Below are 20113 nucleotides of genomic sequence, written 5' to 3'. Positions count from 1 at the left end.
GACATGAATCAGCCCTATATCCGTTTGATGGTCTATTTGACATTTAAAGAAAATGAAGGAACAACCCTCTGATTTAAATAAGGGCGTTTGACGAAGTCTCTGCAATGGCAAATATTTAAACAATGCAGTGAACTGTGTTTACAGTGAATATGCGAAAAAGTTGCGTATCTTTGACGTTCCCGAGCAGCGCAGAACACACCCAGTGATGTTGCTGCGTCCGGGAGAGCGCGATGATGATGACCTCGAAACTCATTCATGACCGGGGACGTAATTTGATTATGGTCAACGTAAACACGAACATCACTTGAAATGTCATTGGTTTATTAACGCGGCAACAAACCTGTCATCAACCGTGACCACTCTCTCTGTTTACGCCCAAATTTGACACACACGTACTCGATAGGTGTTGTTTTCTCCGGAGTTCAGTGACTCCACACCGGCTCACAAGCTGAATCGCGAGCCCTCCGGAAGTCCAGCACTGAGTCCACGCGCGGTGAGGGGTGGAGCCTGACATGAGAAAACACTCGCTCGCGCCGCTGAGGTTAGCCTGTTAGCTAGCCCCCTGACGGCTTTAATTCAACACACTTGACAACATTCGCGATGGAGCATTCATACGGGATTTCAGATAGCCAATGTTTGGCCGTATCCTTTATTTGGGAGCTCAGTTGTTCATTTTCATTTTGTTAAGAGCTATAGTAGTCTCTTTTGAAGCCATTTAGCCATGTCTTGTTAGCCTAGCTGTAATGGTAAACATAACATTTATTTTCGTTATGGCAATGTAATAAAGAGGCTTAACAGAATACAAATGCTGTCAATTTTTGGTGCTGTTTTATCTCTGCGGTCAGACAGAAGTGTCGTTTATCCAACCATATTCCATCACTGTTCTTACATTCCTATGAATAACTTGGAACAGCATTGTGTGACATTGTCATGTCACTTGATATGATATGATGGGTATGTAAGGTATGACATTGCAGCTGGAGGCTACAAAGAGAATAACACTTTTTATGATTTTCACGCATCTTGGAGTATGTTAGGGACGTTACCTAATGAAGTTGTATAAAGTCCAACAAGTTCTTTGATTGTGTGAGGGAGGGAGAGAGCCATGAGTCGTCACGCTTTCCACCCTTTTTCTCTGCCTCTTGCTATTCAATTGAATCCTTGACAGTGATTTTGTTCAGACTGTTCGAGCACACGAGCTCAGAAGCGGACAGAAAGAACCAAGACTCCTGTCCCTGTTACAGTGTTCTGGACAGTTCAAGTGAGTAGACTCCGATCTCAGTTTTTCATTCCACTTTTATGTGTAAAACAGGGTTAGTTGCATAAGAAAATGTCAAAGCCTGAGAAAGTTGAGCAGCTGTTTAATCTCTGTTGGACTGAACTGCGCATTCTGTCAGGTGGTTTATTGCTGCTGCCTGTTTGTGTTATTACACTGATGATTGTGTGGTCGTTTTTAGCCTTTTTGACACGATTCGTTACCAAACCCACAAATGAAGGACATCTAATTGCTGGTTATCAAACTAGAATCTCTATCTTGAGAATGCAGCTGGCTTTTAACAGGCTGCTATTTTTCTTTTTTTAACAAGACATGGCTAAATTCATGATTATGGACCCTTTTTACTGACTGTGATGAAGCATTCCCACAATTATTATATATTATCTTAGATTTTTTTGTATTTTCATTTTAAAAATGTAATGTACATAACGCTATATTTTGTTATATTACCCTGGCATTAAATTACAAAAAAAACAACAACAACTAGTTAACAGCTGTAAGTGTGTTTCTAATACAATGGCTGTGGGAATGGCAGTAAATTTGACATCTTTGCCCTCTTACTGCCGTAATCAAATATGTTTTCCTTTTTTACAAAGACAAGGAAACACTATCATCATGGTTCTTTATTTTGCTTTTGAAGCAAATGGGAGTTCAAAAATCATATTAGCTGTAGTCTCTTATTCACCCCTATAGAAGCAAGAACCCCAGAAAAGTGAAATCGGTCCGTTATATTTAAATATATTTGCCGGTTACTATAGATGTGAGAAGACTATGTGAAAGATTGTGCGGTCAGATGGTGTTTAGTCAGTGTGGCTTTCGTTGCATGCCAGCATGCTCCCCATTATGCTACATTCCACCTCGGTGTCCTAGAGCCTAATAAGCCTCACATGAGCACACAAACTCTTTAACTGCATTAAAAGTGTACACACTCAGCTTTACTCAAAGCTCGGGAACTGACTGGGTAAAAGAGGTCAAAAGATATTTGTTAAATCCCTTTGTAATGAAAATAATCTTCTAACAAAAAGAACAAGGTACACTGTTGATAGTTCACCCAAAATTGAAAAGAATTTAGGCTTTTATTCACATATTTAGTCTTCTTTAAAAACATATCTGTTTTCTTTGGCTTTTGAATAGATCATGAAATGGGTTTTTGAAGCTGATAGAATGTATGATGTTGTATTTAAATGTTTTTAATTATTCTCGCTTGATCTGTAAAGCTTTGGGTCAACTTCTGTTGTTTTTAAATGTGCTATAAAAATAAAGCTTGACTTGACATAAATATTTCAACGCACATACATGGATCACATCAAATATGGTCAACGGCAGCTCAACCATACGTGCGTAACGCAAGAACAATCCTCATTGGTTCTCGCGTTGCAAGTAAGCACTGCTCTATTCATATGGATTTATTTGATGATCTCTATATGAACGTTTTGAAGAGTCAAAGTTATAGTGGAATGGGCCTTCAGTGGAGGGACAGCAATATAAAAGATTTTATTAAAAATATCTTAATATGTGTTTTGAAGATGAAAGCCTTACAGGTTTAGAATGCCTTGATTGTGAGTAGAGGAAGACTGAGTTTACATTTTTGGATGAACTCAGTCTTTAACCTGAAATGCTCGAGCATCTTTGTAAGGAGCGCTGAAGGTATAACAAGCTAATAAAAGTGTATTACAGTAAAGCTGCACGAATTAATAAAAGATTGCGAATTTGAAACACCTACGCGATCTTATTCTTAAATGATGATGATTCGCCTATGTCTATTAAACCTTTGACAAGTACGATCCCAGCGAACACTCAGAACTGTGTTGGCGCTGCCGCTGAGAGAGAGAGCAGTTGTCATGTATAGGTATGAAAGAACTTCACAAAAATAATTTTAACCACAAAGTATTATTAGCAGTACTGGCATTAAAGTGTAATATAAACACTGATGTCTTTAAAAAAAAAACAAAAAAAACAATGTGATTCTCAGAATCTATCCAGAATCGTGCAGCTCTATATTACAGTATGTTTCATTTAGCCTGACAGACCTTTGGGGTGGATTTTTGAGCTACGTTGTCAATTGAACTTTGATGTGGCAACGAGTGCCATGGTTTAACCTCAGAAAGGAAGGAGATATTTTTAGCATGAGCAGATTATAACCATCATCACTACATTAGGCTGTTATTTGTATTGATTGAATATGAGATTGCTTAGTAAGTCTAGGCCAAATTTCCCTTGTTCATGAGTGCTGTGTTTCCTGGCAACAGCATCCATTACAGCAATTATCGTCTTCTGAGACTGAGAGAGAGCGGGCTCACTGGCAGCACAGAGGGGTTCTAGTCTTGCCTCCATGTGTTTGCATGGCAGACTCAGGCAGGGAAATCTGAAGGTTTTTCCAATAATCCACTGTAATTGAATTTCCCTTTGAGTGAAATGGAGGCAAGACCATAAGAGGAACCTGATGCCCTGGGGTTGGCACTGTTATTGTCAGAGAGTGAAATATGGTCTGCTATTAGCCCTCCACTGTATTTAGCTGCATTTCTATAAGCTTCCCTCCACCCTCTGTATTCTGAAGCTTTGTTTTTGATGAGATAAGATTATGCTGGACCATAGTGTGTGGAAATATGAGAGCTACATTACCATTTAAAAGTTTAGGGTCAGTACGATTTTTTTCATGTTTTTGACAGAATTCTCTTTTGTTCACCAATGCTGCATTTATTTGAGCACAAATACAGTAAAAACTGTGATATTGTGTAATATTATTGCAATTTAAAATTTAAAAAGTTTTCTATTGTTGTATATTTTGAGTTGTAATAATTTCTATGAATTTTCAGCATCATTACTCCAGTCAGTGTCACATGATCCTTCAGAAATCATTCTAATATGATGATTTGCTGCTCAGGAAACATTTCTTATTAATGTATTGTATTGTACATTGTAATGTATAGTATTCTGTTAATGTATTGTCAATGTTCTTGTAGAAACTGTGATACAATTTATTTCAGAAGTTCACAAGAACAGCATTTATTTGAAGTGGAAATCTTTTGTAATATTTTAAATGTATTCACTGTCACTTTTGATCAATTTGAATTCCTTTAAAAAATATATTTCTTTTAAAAAAATATATTACTGACCCCAAACATTTGAACGGTAGTGTATCATTTTCAGTGTGCTGTATGCTAAACTTATTAAGTGATCAGGAATGGTGTTATCACCCTGTTTTTGAGTTTGTTTCTTTCAAAAACCTAAATGTATGAACCGACTATGTTAATATCCTGGAGCAATAAGTAGAAGGAAATCTTATGAGATGGGTTATTTGCTCTTGTAGGACTTTTCATGAATGAGTCTCTTGTTGTTAGGTTGGATATTTTGGAAAACCCTGAAGCAATTGTATTAAGCCAAGTGCCCCAGCTGTCCATCCCCATCAATAACCATTTTCAGTTAGTTCGAGGTAAGTTTCTAATGACTATTTATAGTTTACAGAAGGACTTTGTAATAGTGTAAATACATTTGCTCTCTTCTCACTATAATATTTTTCACCTTTGGTCTCTGTGAGTGAGGCTTAGAAAACAAGCACTGTGTTTGCATGATGAAATCTCTCTCCCATGATCAAATATTTGAAAACCATTTGTCACCATAGACAGCAGCTATGTTTTATATTTCCTGGTACAGTCCCCTGAAAACCTGTATAACATACCTCTCTCTGACTTTCTTTAATTTTTCCCTTTTAGAGGCTGAAGAAGCGCTTCTCATTGACATCTCGATTAACAGTAAGTTTTTTTTTTTAATGAGCCAGCTTCTGTAAAATTAATTATTTGTTTTAAATTAAATTATTTTCATATTTCTTTCCTTCTTGGCCATTTTACCAAGCGTTAATGTAGTGTTTTTGAACTATTACATCAGCATAGGATATAATTTTAGTGCATAATTTTTCAAATAAATGTTACATAATTTTCAGTTGAATCATATCTATCTGGCCATAAGCAGTGCATTGTAGCAGCGTTCAGCTTAAGCAGCTTATTGCTACCTTTATCCATTTAATTTTCTTTTTATAAACTGTATGAAATTGCAAAAGATTATATGCACTGTTATTTATATGACTTGTATACTATGGGAGGTTTCTTAATGCATACTGCCTTAATTAATAAACTTAAGAAAAATGCTTTTGAAAAAGAATCAAATGTACAGCTGTGATGTTTGGATGTGAAAAAATGACACTGTTCCTCAACAGCAACAGTACGGATTCGTCTTCGAGGCGAGCGAATGCCAGAGGTTCTGCTGGAGCTGCAGGATGACGTGCACACTCAGTCTTTCTTACAACATGTGACGAAGGCCAAACAGCAAGGTGATATACCTCATTTTCCCTCCACAGGATGCTTCCACAAACATTAAGCCACATTTCTTATTTATTAACTACTCTAATCATTTATTTACCAGGGTAACCAACACCCAGTTTTATATGTTTGTCAGTAATGAATGCTTCTTGGAAGAATTTGACCTCAGTGTCGGGCAGAAAGTTTGACACATATACATTTTTGGTGTTGGTTTACTTTAGTTTACATTGTTACAGCCACAATCGGGTCAAAGGTTAGACCACCTGCTGCATGATTTCTCTGATTTGTTTCCACACACCTTGTAATATTCAGCTCAGGGTATGTTTGTCCTTCAAACTCTTACCTTAGAGGCATAGGCTTCATTTCCTGACATCGTCCATTGGCCGATGTATCATGTTTGAGAGTGTGCTGAAGTCTAAGCTGGAATACACTACAGGACTTTTAAAATCTGAAAAGTTTCTAAAACACTGGACATCATACACTTGCCAACTTTGTAAATGGCTATAGAGAAAGACTGGATGTCACACACTAAATGACTGATGAGCACACACTACTAGACTTTAATGTCGCTCCAAAACACAACAAACTTGCTCAGAACTAAATGTGCTTGTTGTAGAGCTGCCTGTACTAAAATGATAATATTAAACCTGAAGGCCATTCTCAATTTTTTTCATAAATATATGAAACATCACTGTTAAATGGTCCACCTTTAGCTGAGAGGAGGAGTTCACTGCCTAGGAAGATGGAGCCTGTTGTACCTATTCCAGTCAAAGACTGCATTCCTGTTCCACCTCAAAGAGGAACCTCCAAATCCACCTCAAACAACATCAACAACAGTGCTTTAGCAAAGCCCTCAAACACAGGTATGGAATAAAAAATTCCAGAACATAACCATTTTTACATTGGGTTACATGGCCAGATGCACCAAAGACCGTGAATGTTCTGTAACTACTCTGTTCCTCTCTTTTTATAGACTCCGCCCTCACGCTTGCAACAGATTTTGGTTTTGAAGAAAATTTTAACCATTGTATAAAAGTGGAAGAGAAGAAGAACCAGCAAAACCGTATAGTTGCACAACGAGAGCCGCCACCTCCACCAGTGCCCCCTCTTCCCCCTCGAAAAGGCACATACAAGCCATCGACTAACCTCTCGGCAGGCCTGACTGCTAAAGAAAGGCCACCCTCTGCACTGAATGCCACACCTGTCAGAAATGAGTGAGTGCTACTGGTTTTAAATGCAGAAGCCTTGTACATTTTCAGCCTTGTTAAACTCTGTGTTGTTTTTTGTAGCAGATTTCAATCTGTAGACCGCTCCGTTTCCTGGTCTGACAGCCCATCCAACTACACAATGAGACAGACCATGATGAGTAGCCAGTCAGGGTCAAGGGAAGGCCTGCTTAAGTATCGCCTCAGCAAGAAAGAGAAAGAATATGTGGACATTAAGAACTTTCGGTGAGTGTCACATGCCTGGAAACATAATGTCAATCATTTTGTTTTGACTGATTCCAGGTGTTTAAGTAAGTCACTGTATTTTACAGGTTCTTCTTGGGCACTTGGAATGTGAACGGTCAGTCCCCTGACAGCAGTCTTGAGCCCTGGCTGCGCTGTGACCCAGAACCTCCAGATGTCTACGCACTGGGGTGAGTGGCAAAGCAATAGCCCCTCTCTCCAAAATAATGAATCTGAAACATTAGCTGCGTTCCATTACCCTTCAAATTGCGAATTGAAAATACGGCCAGTTTTACGCTTGCATGAGGTGGTTTTTCAGGCAATTTGAAAAAGGATTATTTCGCAAAACTGCAATGGAAACAGTTTTTTCGCATTTACAGGTCACCTGCTGTACGTAAAAGTCGATCATTCTTTAAAGAAGGCACGATATGTTTGAACAGAAGACGAGACAGAGTTCTTTATTAAACTCATAAAAGACAAAAGAATTACAGGAATACTGGATTCTAAACAACAAAGAAATGTCACTCTTTATCAAGACCTCGAAGCAGATAGGAGGGTGAAACACCCAGAAACACCCTACATGTGGACGCTCCCAAGTATAAGTATTTCCTTGCTATTAATGCTTGAATAACAAGCCAACGTCTCCTGCGATTGAAAATATGGCTTGTGGCTGCGATTATACGTAAACTAACATCCGTTGCCATGATGTTTGGAATGACTTATCGCGAGAGGAAAAAATTTAGTTTTTGGCGCATATCATCGGTTAATGGAAGCGTTGCCATTTCGCAATAGTTTTTTATCGACATTTAGAAAATATCGCAAAGTTTTTACGCAAGTCTGTAATGAAAACCAGGCTATTGTTAGATCTGGAAATGCATGTGCAGCATGCAAATGGGGCCATGTTTGGGAAACCCCATTTTTTTGCAGTTTTGTGAACAGCATTAATGTATTTCACCCTTAATGGATCATTGCACATTATACATTGTCCATTAATAGGTTTAATTGATTAAGGTCATAGTGCTTTATGCTTTGTCTAATTGTTTCCTTGTGTTTTTTGTCAGATTTCAGGAGCTGGACCTGAGCACAGAGGCATTTTTCTATATGGACTCATCCAAAGAACAGTTATGGGTTGATGCAGTAGAGAAAAGCCTCCACCATAAAGCCAGATACATACAGGTGAGTGAATTTAGCTGATTTATGCTATTCAGCATTTAAAATGCAAAGAACAGTCTTATCATTTCTGTGGCACCCTGAAAGTAGCATTTGGTAGTCAACTGAAGAAAGTATGTGCAGCTCGCTTTCATTGTTTGTGGACTTTTCATGAAGTTCTGTATGCTGTCTTCAGGTCCGAATCATTCGCCTAGTGGGAATGATGTTGATGGTGTATGTCAACAAGGTGCACAAAGATCACATTAGAGAGGTGGCTTCTGAGTCTGTGGGAACTGGCCTCATGAATAAAATGGTATGTTTGCATTTGTTAAAATAGGAAGTGGTTTGTCAAAACTGGAAGTCATTTTAGCCTATCTTTTGGCATAGAATGCATATCTTTTGTTGTATTTGTATTAGATATGGTGTAAATCTTAGAGTGGTATTGATTACACAAATGACAGAAATGACCACAAATCGAATGATACTTTCTATTAGTTGTTCAATCTCGGTTACCTGATAAGATTAACCTACTTTTATTACTCCATTACTACAGGGGAATAAAGGAGGAGTGGCTGTGCGTTTTGTGTTTCACAATACCAGCTTCTGCTTCGTGAACTCTCATTTGGCGGCGCATGTGGATGACTTTGAGAGGCGGAACCAGGACTACAAAGACATCTGTGCCCGCATGAGTTTCCACCTGCTGGAATACCCCCCTCTCAATATAGTGAAACATGAGTGAGTGTCACTGTCATCCAGTGTAGCCATTGTGAACCCATGATTAGATAACTATATTTTAAGCTAATATTGTACTTATATTTAAATGCTTCAATGCTTATGATTTCTCCTCTAAGTGTGGTGATTTGGCTTGGAGATCTTAACTACAGACTATGTTTGAGTGATACCACGGAAGTAAAGAGACTTATTGCTGAGAATGAATTACGGAGGCTTCAGGAGTATGATCAGGTGAGACCTGGGGATGATGCCTCTTTATTATAATATTTTATCCTTTATTTATATATATATAATACGGGTATACACTCGCTGGCTACTTTATTAGTACAATAATTAAACTGCTTGTTAACGCAAGTATCTAATCAGCCAATAGCATAGCAGAAACTCAATGCATTTAGGCATGTGGAGAAGAAAGGGTTAATGCACAATCATCACAATTACATAGAATGTCCCGAAAATATCCAGTTCTGTGGGTGAATTTGCTTTGTTGATGCCAGAGATAAGAGGAGAATGGTCAGACTGGTTGGAGCTGATAGAAAGGTAACAGAAATACAAAAAAACACTCGTTACAACCAAGGTTTGCAGAAGAGGATATCTGAACACACAACACGTCATACCATGAGGTAGATGTGTTACAGCAGCAGAAGACAAACCGGGTGCCACTTCTGTCAACTAAGAACAGGAAACTAAGGCTAAAATTCACACAGGCTAACCAAAATTGGACAATAGAACATTAGAGAAACAGTGCCTGGTCTGATGAGTCTCAATATCTACTACGACATTCAGATAGTAGGGTCAGAATTTGGCGTAAATAAGATGAAAGCATGGATACATTCTGCCTTGTATCAACAGTTCAGGCTGCTGCTGGTGGTGTGGGATATTTTCCTGGCACACTTTGGGCCCCTTAGTACCAATTGAGCATCGTTTAAACGCCACAGCCTACCTGAGTACTGTTGCTGACCATTCCCATCCCTTTATGACCACAGTGTACCCATCTTCTGATGGCTACTTTCAGCAGGACAAAGCGCCGTGTCCCAAAGTTCAAATCATCTCGAACTGGTTTCTTGATTATGACAATGAGTTCACTAAACTCAAATGGCCTCTGCAGGCACTGGATCTCAATCCAATAGAGCACCTTTGTGCTCAATTTGATTGTGTGGTGGAACAGGAGATTTGCATCATGGATGTGCAGCCTACAAATCTGGAGCAACTGCGTGATACTATCATGTCAACGGACCAAAATCTCGGAGGAATCACTGTGTTGAATCTATACCACGAAGTATTAAGGCAGTTCTGAAGGCAAAATGGGGTCCAACCCGGTACTAACAAGGTGTTCCTAATAAAGTGGCCAGTTGTTATAAATAGTATTATTAGCACAACAATAGTTCTGAATAGAAAAAGCTTTTTACATATTTAATGTATATACATGTTTGAATTATAAAAATGTAATGTTTATATGCATATAAATTACATGTATAAAATTCTGAAATTCATGTTTTTTTCAATCCACATTTCAATCAAACTATGATGTTATTAATATTATTTTATTAACATTTTTGATGAAAAAACACATATTTTCCACTAGTGTTCTCTTTTACTAATGCACCCCACTGTATTTATGTTTTTTTTGTTATTCTTTTTTGCTTCCTCTTTTCTTTTTCCTGTGTGTGTATGTGGCAGTTCTTTAAGTGGTAGCCAAATATAGACTTCCATTTTTGCTCTGAAAGCACGCTTAATTGTATCTTGTTTCACTCTGCCAGCTGAATATCCAGAGAAAGACTAAACGTGCCTTCGCTGATTTCATGGAAGGGGATATTACTTTCATCCCAACTTACAAATATGATGCTAAATCCGATGGATGGGACTCAAGGTAAAGTTTTTGGACATCAGGACATCTTCCTTTATACATTGAAGATCACTTGCTGTTAAAATGCTCTTAAAGAAAAAAAAAATGACGTTGTCACGTCATAATTTGGTTTTGTTCTCTGGGGTGCGTTGACAGTGGGAAATGTCGAGTACCTGCCTGGTGCGACCGTATCCTCTGGAGGGGGAGCAACGTAAAGCAACTTCACTACCGCAGTCACATGGAGCTAAAGACCAGTGACCACAAACCCGTCAGCTCTGTCTTTAGTGTCGGGGTGAGGATAACTCCATTCATCATGCTCCAATAAAGGAGTTGAGACCATCACATTAATTTTATGTGTGTGCTGCAGGTGAAAATGGTGATAGAGCAGCGCTACAAGAAGGTGTTTGAAGAGATTGTGCGGGACATGGACAGAATGGAAAATGACTTTCTGCCCTCTTTGTCCCTAACCCGACGGGAGGTAAGTAATGACAGGGAAACAGACAGGTCAGTGTATCCTCTGACAAACTGCATTGATCCTCTGGCCTGCCTCCATTCTCTCTGAGATCCCACCATATATCAGTGGAGGGTCGATAATGTTTGCACAATCTTAGCACTTCTCTGGACTGTGAGTGGATTATAGGCTAATCACATGTGCCATAATTGCTTGTAGACTGAATGCACTGGGGCAGTGTCTTTAAAATAGAAAAGACTATAAAAATAAACTGATCAGCATCACCTGGAATCACTTCATCATTGCATACTAAGGGCAATACACATGCAAATACCAATACACATGCAAATACCAATACCATGCAAAAGTTGGGGTCAGTGTGTAGATTTGTTTTTGTTTTTAAAGGATGCATTAAATTGAGTTACAATTAAGACATTTAATATGTTATAAAAGATTGAAAGATTTCTATTTTAATCTGACATCTTTCATATTTTCTTCTGGTAGTGTATGTTTACAGCTTCATACACTACCATTCAAACACATTTTCATATTATCTCTGTTCTTTATTCCACAGTTCACCTTTGAGAATGTGAAGTTCCGTCAGCTGCAGCGTCAGAGTTTTCTCATCACTAATGATGGACAGGTTGCTTGCACCTTTGCCTTCATTCCCAAACTTAATGACTCTCAATACTGTAAGCCCTGGCTACGTGCTGAGCCCAACGAAGGGGTACTAGACCCTAGTGAGTATCTCATTTCAGTCCTGTATTTTTGTCATAAAAAAAGAATGACACAATCTTTTAATGTTTGATAATGTCTTCCTTTACTTCCTGATTATCAAGATACAATTAGACACTATAGTTGGGCAGTATGTAATTTCATTTCATGTATTTTTTGAAAATAGATCCCATTTTGATAATAAATATACCTAATTTGTATCCACATTGTACATTCCCAAAGGACCACAACATTTTACTGGGAAATATTTGGCTAAAACAGTTTTGGAGGGAAGAAATCATTGACAGAAACAGCACATCTCCAATGACACACTTCGACTATGTCAGTGTCGATTTGACTTTTTCAGTGTATTTTAAAACTTTAATTTTAGTTTTGGAAAAAGAATTCCAGTGCATCACAAATTTAAACAATTATGGATAATTTTGCCAAATTATGAAAATAGAAGAAATAAAAGGCTATTTTCTATGAAGAAATGTCATGTCAACTGCCCATATCAGGTAGAGAGGACACAAATATGATGTCATCTGAATTTTTTAATTTATGATGCAGACTGCGCCCATCTACCAAACTGTCTCAAATATTCCTTTTTTTATATATATAGATGAGACAATGGAGATCGTCCTAGAGGTGTATGTCAGTAAAGATTCTGTAACACTACTAAACTCTGGTGAGGATAAAATCGAGGACATTCTGGTGCTTCATCTGGACCGGGGAAAAGACTACTTCATCACTTTCTCTGGAAACTATCTGCCCAGCTGTTTTGGCACATCTCTGGAGACTCTGTGCCGTATGAAGAAGCCCATCCGTGAGATCCCTATCACCAAACTCATCGATCTGGTGAGGCACAGGCCACAGCTGCAGTTGGTTAGATGGATTATTATCACAGGATACATGGCTAAGTAAAGATAAGTGGCTGCCATTACAAAAACGAAAGTCGTCTTCTCACTTTCTTGGCAGTGGAAAGTAATGACAGACAGTGGTGAGGAATTTTGTCCCCAGATTTTAGATAAGGAAATACCTTCAGGGTTGACATCATTCTGACATGAGGCTACAATGAAGAAGTCATGTACAAGAATGTTTTGATGAGATACAGCTTGTTCAGGAGCAGTTGGTCATCATGCAAATGTTCTGTGTTGTTCATCATTGTTCCATTCTTCACTATATTCTCAAAATATAATTAGTTTTTAATTTAGAGAGTAGTCAATCATCTTTAGTCATTTTATGTTTCTATCTCTGCTGTTCACTGATCAATGTTGGTAGCTGAAACCTGCTTATTTGTAATTATGCAATACTGTCTCTGTCTTCTCAGTGATTACGCAATGTTTCTCTATTTTCTATATTATCTCATCTCTCCTCCCTCCTTTACTCCTTTCTGCTCTGACCACTCCTTTCCGACCAATCATTCTGGGTCTGCATGATTCTCAGGGAGAGGATAGCTGCATGGAAAAGGTAAAGTTCCTCTTCATGCACAGAAAAGACTCATTAGATCATGCAATAGGACAGCTGCTATTATCAGGGCCTACATGTATGATTGAGGGTGACTGATTGAAGTTTACTGGTGTCCTGTTTTTAAATGTTTGTCCCAGTGTGACAGCCTTTGGTGCTTGCCGGTTCACACAGGTCAGCTTGCTGCAGTCACTCTGCAGGTTCAGGCTAATGAATGCCACTGAGGCTTGAATCTCTCAGCTTGTATTCTGCCCCTCCTTTCCCCACCCAACTCACTGCTCACCAGCCAACGATATTAGATAAGCAGGGAGAGGAAGCAGCTCACAGCATGGTGAAACCAGTCTCAGAAATCATTGTTTGTAATTTGGAGTCAGCCGTTCTTCACAGTTGTTTTTGACTCTGATCTTGCTTCTGTGGCTCAGCATGAGTTGCATTCCTGCTAATTGCATGAGTCCCCTTATATTGTTTAGCGGTCTTGGGGCTGTCACTGTTCTCCACATAACATGTTTCTGTGTGTGTATGAGAGAGGAGTGTTATTTGTGGCCCCTTTTCAAAGACAACGTGGGTGAATTTATGTCTGTTATGTTCTTTAAAGTGCCCCTTTTTTATTTTAAAGTTTTTTCATTTGTTTTGGAGGTCTCCTACAATAGGTTTACATGCCTTGAATGTCGAAAAACACAAAGTTTCTCATATTTTGCAGCATCACCTGTTTTCTCACAGTGTCTGAAACTGTTTGATAAAAGATTCCGTCTCTCTAAACCCCTTTTTTTCCAAAAGCCTACTCTGCTCTGATTGGTCAGATGGCCCAGTCTGCTGTGATTGGTCTACCGCTTACAGCGCATGTTGGATAAGACACACTCATTACAATATCTGAATTTCAGCTCCGGAGGCTTCCTCAGCCCTTGATAAACAGTGATACAAACCGATTAATTCGATTAATATTTGGAATTAAAATTTAACAGGCCTAGCAGCCAATGAAGACCATAGGCTGGCATTATGCTAATATGGGATTGGCATTATGCTAAAAACAGGAATTACTGACTACTTGTTTCAGGATGTTCAGAATCGGTTCTTTCTTTTGGGAAACAATAACCCCATTTATCGTGCTTTAATCTTTGAAACTTTGCTGACATTTTTACATTCACAAGCAGCTATATTACAGACTACATGAAAGGTAATATCCGAAAAATTGTAATGGGGGACTTTAAACAAAGTGATCATGATAATAATGTCTGATAATCTGTATATTTAAAGACACTATCCAAACATTGGATCTAGTGCTTTAAAAAAAGAATAATAATGAGACACCAAAGTGTACTGAATTGTGCAAAGTGCTATAAGATATTTTATATCTTAAATTTAAATTTATCTAAAATGTATTTATCTTTAAATTTATATCGCTCTTCTTAAATTTAATACAGAATTAAATAAAGCTTTTAAGACAATTCTCAATTTTCTCAGGAGAAATCCCGGATGTATTCCTTGTTGGACAATTCTGGAACAGAGGATAAACCTCTGAAGATTCCCAAAGAGGTCTGGCTGCTTGTTAATCACCTCTACACCAAGGCCTGCCAGCAGGTAAACAAAATAAAGCATGAATGCACCAATGATTAGCCATAACATCTCAAATTACTAATTAGATTATTTTCTTTTTCTTTATTAAAGGAGGACCTTTTCCAGACCCCTGGCCTGCAAGACGAGCTACAAAGTATTATTGACTGCTTGGACACCAGCATTCCTGAATCCATCCGTATCCTTTCCCACAAAAAAAATAAATATGTTTATATATAGAAAGAGCTAAAGATTTTCCCAGCAGATTAATTACTAGTGGATAGTCTGGACAAATCTCTTTCAGGGCTCTCAGAGTTACTTAGCATAGAAATGCTAATGCCTGTCACTTCAGTGAATGTGACCGAGTGGCTCCCTTTAAAACTGCTCTGACTGGCTGGACTCTCCCACACAATTCTTCCCTATGCTACTGAGAGACTGAGAATGTGCCCTCTGTCTTACTGTAATGGTCCTTGAGATATCCCTAGAGACACTGTGTTCTTTCTTTCTTTTCTCTCCCTGTCTTTTCCTTTTTCTCACTGCTATATTTATTCTTCCTGTAGCTAAAATGTGCATTCTCACTGTTCACCGTGGTTCTCCTTGACTGCTGGTTAGCTGGCTGTAATCACTCAGTTGCTGAAGCACTATTGATCTTCTTGGAGGCTCTTCCTGAACCTGTGCTGTGTTATGAACTCTATCAGCGCTGTCTTGAATGCTCTCATGACAGCCGCCTCTGCAAACAGGTACAAATTATATTTGTAGTGTCCTGACAATATAGTTCATATGCTGTTTATGGTAGAAGGGCTTGGTATCTATCTATATTCTTGATTCAGTTCGTATTTACAAGCTCTCAATTTGATTCTGTGTTCAATGTGATTAGATTCCGATTCATTTGGGTATATTTCAGTTACAATGTACATTTTGCTTAAATGAAAGGAATTGTCTTTCAGCTATTGATGTAATACTCTTCTAAGTTGGTACATACAAAAACATTATGTTCAAAAAATTAAGAACAGGGTCTAAACTATGCAGTTCAATTGCTATTTATTTATAATAATCAACACAAGATGCAAAGAAACAAAAATTAAACTTTAAATTGCATTTATTATTTGATAAAACTGTTAATATAATGTTCAAATATTATAAATATTACAAACTCATGAACATATAAATTCCCATGAAAAAACCTGAAATTGGTCGATGTACACTGCTGTTCATAAGTTTGGGTCAGTATATATTTTTTTTTTTCAGCAAGGATGCATTAAATTGATCCAAAGTGACAGAAAGACATTTATAATGTTTCTGCTTCAAATAAATGCTGTCATTTAACTTTCTATTGAAAAATTCTATTAAATTATAAAAAATTCAGCTTTGTCATCACATATGTTAAAATAGACAAAAGTTATTTTAAATTGTAATAATAATTTACAGTATTATGGTTTTTACTGATTTTTTTAATCAAATAAATGCAGCCTTATTGAGAAACATATACTTTTTTCAAAAACATTAAAAAAATCCTACTGACTCCAAACTTTTGAACAGTAGTGTATGTATAGGGCAGTGTATATATACGTACAGTATTAACTATCCAACCATATTTATACATAATACACAAGATCATTCAAATGATTAATCAAAACAATTTTAATGTTGATCATGGAATTATATGCTCTTAACACATTGAAAAATCTAAGTTTAAAATTTTATTTTAAACCTAGAAATACACAAAGTTTAAGTATTAATTGTTTGTTTTCCTCTAAACAACAGCTAATATCTCAGCTCCCACGAGCCCATCGCAATGTGTTCCGCTACCTGATGGCCTTCTTGAGAGAATTACTCAAACACTCTTTTGACAACAACCTGAACGCCAACCTCCTAGGTGAGTCTGACTTGAGGCCCTTTCACACGGGAATGTGATGCAATGGGAGACGGGCAAAAAGTAGCAAAACGTTTTCACTGGCGGTGCTCGAGCACCTAAAATTCTGCCTCTTCCACAAGCACATCTCTTTGCGTTTTATCTTTTTTGTGAGTGGCAGCGCAGCTGTATAGGCTTTAACCAATTATTGAACCGATTTTTTAACAACCAGTCAATCATTGAACATTTCACTGAGCTCATATCAGACTGTTCAAAACATGATGGAGAAGATCGTTTTAAATGTAGTGGAATTTCCCAATCAAAAATATCTTACAGAGATATAAAAGAAGAAGTAAAATCCATAGTGTGTGTGCACAAGTTGTTTTGCCAGATAAAAAGCTAACTGTGTCTGACATGAAAACTATGCTAGTCATATTCCCATGAAGTGATAAATAACACAAACACACCATTTTTGTTATGTTTAATCTATTTAGTTTTTAGTAAATACAAATGTTACCTTGTCGATTGTAAATATGGCAACGTTCGCTCTGAGACCGCGACGCGAGCACCGCCACAACTGCACAAAGCGCTTCCACTATGAGAGAAAGCAGCAGCCACATGGCGATTCCACCACTTGCCATGTCCCGTGTGAAACGGCTTTTATTCTATTGGCAGCAGATTGCAAACATTCAGGTGCGTTACTGTTGTGTTGTTTCTTGTACCTCTTGTCCAGCTACTCTCTTCGCAAGCCTCCTCATTCGGCCTCCTCCCAACCTTGCTGGCAAACAGACACTACACGATCGTCAGAAAGCCAATGACTTCATACTGGGGTTCCTGATGGGAGGCGATGAAGACTGAGGGAGAGGACTGCAGAATGAGGTGTTCAGGTGGTTCTGAAGCAAAAAAGACTCTTGAGGTGTGTTTGTGGCTGGTCTTCTGGGAGATAAATGGGCCCTACTGCACTAAGATGGCTAACGGCCTCCGTGATGAAAGTTTGGCACTGTTGGATAGTTCTGTTTTGCACAGACATTGCCCATTGGTTACGTTACGCTGTTCTTCTGTTCCTGCTTCAGAGGAATAGATGTCAGTTTATCTCTGCTTCCTGAATGTGTTGTTCTGGGAGTATTAATAACTACACTTTAACCCTTACAAACCTCATCTTTTAGACTAGCATCCATAATCCTACTACGTGCAGCCCCAGTTTCTGGATCAGTGCTGTAATGCCAAATCCGATATTCCCGACCATATTTGACTGAATGCGACTTATTGCTACTCAAACAAAGGTCTTTGTTACACTAAAGGAAAGTCATGTATTGGAGATTGTATTGACTGCTGCTGCCAGTTTAAACGCTCCCTCAGAGCCCAGAGCACATTTTTCCACCTGTCTCACGCTTCCTTTTCTCCTTCGAAAAATGACCTTCACAAAGAAGTGTTTCTGACAAGGTGACTTAGACAATCGACTACCTTTCAGAGTGGAGAAGTCTGGACTATGATCTTTACTCACAGTTCTATCTGAATCATGATGAATCAGCCGACTTTGTCCATTGTGGTGTGCACGTTATTTATGTTTTCCAGTCTCATACATCCTTGTTGTCCTCAGCATTGGGCATTTGTATGTCCTCCACAGATGAATATCTGTTATCCTTCAGAATAGACTCTTCAGTCTGTTGTGATTGCACATCCAAACCCATAATCCTTAGTCATCTTCAATAATAGCAATGTGATGTCAACATCAGATGTGGTTGTCTTTATCAGATCTGGACTCTGGGGCTGATACATTTATTCTTTTGAGGTCTTATTCTTTTACAGATCTTCTCTGGATCCTGTTGTGCTACAGAGACGTTAACATTTTAACTGATGTGCTCACTGGATCTTTTATTGTTCCGTCATGTCCTGTAATGATGATGCAAACGTGGTCCTTCTATATGTATGCTGTGTGTTATACTAACCCAGACTGGGATAATTTTGTGTATGTTTACAGTCTTTAAGTCCATTGTTGGTGTTGTTTCATGTTACATTTACACTTTATATTTCCATGTAGTGACTTACTGGCATATGTTTCTCTCTCTTGAACTCATAGTACATATTGGGAGTCTGTTGATCTTATTTGTGAGTGCCGACTGAAATTCTGCTGGTTTTTACTCCTTGCGCCAGTCAGTCTGGTTTTGTTGAACAGTGTGTGAAGAGGAAGTCTCTTCTGCTATACCAGCATTAATCATCACCCCAATGCTAAAATATTATTGTAACACAAACCACTAAAGCTGTTTCTCCACGTAATGCGTGTGACATGTTGCCCCTGTCCACTAGTGATATTTCCTCAGAATCTCACAGGAAATGTTTTGTGTGAGTCTTGCAACTTGGAAAAAGACTTGTAATCAGTTTCCGACCAACTCTGCGTCCTGCCTTCCTTTACTTTTAGTCATAAATATGCAAAAATGGTTGCTTTAGGGGCACAACAGCTTGTCACTGGGACAGTGCTTTTAAAGGGATGATTTTGTATCTTATCTACCCCTAAAAGGTGCATATTAGTACCTTAAGAGTAGTCATACAGTATGAATCTTTAAGGTACTGCTGTGAACGTTTTAGGGCTAAATAAGGTACAAAAATGTCCTTTGGGTGCTGCCCTAGTAACAAGCTTGTACAATTTTTTTGCACTTTTCTTTTTCTGATAGTGTTGAAAACTCTTAAGTAGTGATGTTCTGTGAATGATATTGTCTGTGGCTCAATGTCCTTCAATGATCCACTCTCAAATCTCAGTCTAAATCACTTTACATCTGCTGCCATATTTACAAGCTTGTGTCTTTGTCTGAGCTTTCTTGTTGGGTTTATGTTTTCTAATTTCTGCTTTGGAGAGGGCCACCATAGAACTTGGCTGAAATCACTTTTTTCAATGCCAATAGATGATGTTTCTGGGAGGACCTCATTGCAGATGGCCATTATACAGATTTCTGGTGTTCTGTGATCACCACCCCATCTGTTTGTTTATTTTTGTGTCTTGTCTTTCTTTCCTTTCAGTTTTTGGAATGATCCTGGTACTTTGCAGCTGGGTACTTGCACATACTTTGTTTTATTTTTGGGGGGTGGGACATCTAATTTATTCAATAAAATAAAGACATTATGAACCTATTATTGGGATTTCTTGAATTCTTTTTTATCTAATGTCTATTACTATTGCTCAACCTTATTACTTGAGTTTGTTCAAATAATACTAAGTAATACTAGTGCAGTCACTGGACTGTCACTGTCCCGTCTGCACTTGTGTAACTGCTCTCTGAAGGAGTGGCCTGCAATCACGTTGCAGTGGCTGAATT

The 20113-nt window shown here is 38.2% G+C and overlaps 1 protein-coding gene across 4 annotated transcripts; it reads left to right on the top strand.

The window, feature by feature from the left end:
- Positions 1-235: 235 nt before the first annotated feature.
- Positions 236-19930, top strand: ocrl (OCRL inositol polyphosphate-5-phosphatase). 4 transcript variants are annotated; one of them, XM_079892811.1, is made up of 24 exons: positions 236-642; positions 1182-1261; positions 4618-4709; positions 4990-5028; positions 5490-5603; positions 6306-6455; positions 6566-6806; positions 6885-7043; positions 7130-7231; positions 8102-8216; positions 8386-8502; positions 8743-8924; positions 9041-9152; positions 10682-10791; positions 10924-11059; positions 11135-11245; positions 11793-11958; positions 12555-12790; positions 13379-13402; positions 14861-14977; positions 15065-15149; positions 15563-15690; positions 16715-16826; positions 17536-19930. In XM_079892811.1, exons 1-24 carry the CDS (start codon positions 601-603, stop codon positions 17658-17660), a joined length of 2895 nt encoding a protein of 964 aa, XP_079748937.1. In that variant the 5' UTR covers positions 236-600; the 3' UTR covers positions 17661-19930. The 4 variants fall into 4 exon arrangements, with proteins under 4 accessions (XP_079748937.1, XP_079748936.1, XP_079748939.1 ...); XM_079892810.1 differs by having other exon boundaries at positions 6882-7043; XM_079892813.1 differs by lacking the exon at positions 13379-13402.
- The last annotated feature ends 183 nt before the right edge of the window (positions 19931-20113 follow it).

This window comes from Squalius cephalus, assembly GCF_949319135.1.
Source record: "Squalius cephalus genome assembly, chromosome: 14".
Lineage (NCBI taxonomy): Eukaryota > Metazoa > Chordata > Actinopteri > Cypriniformes > Leuciscidae > Squalius > Squalius cephalus.
Note: the sequence above shows the minus strand (reverse complement) of the source record. Positions and strands in the feature narration are given on the sequence as shown.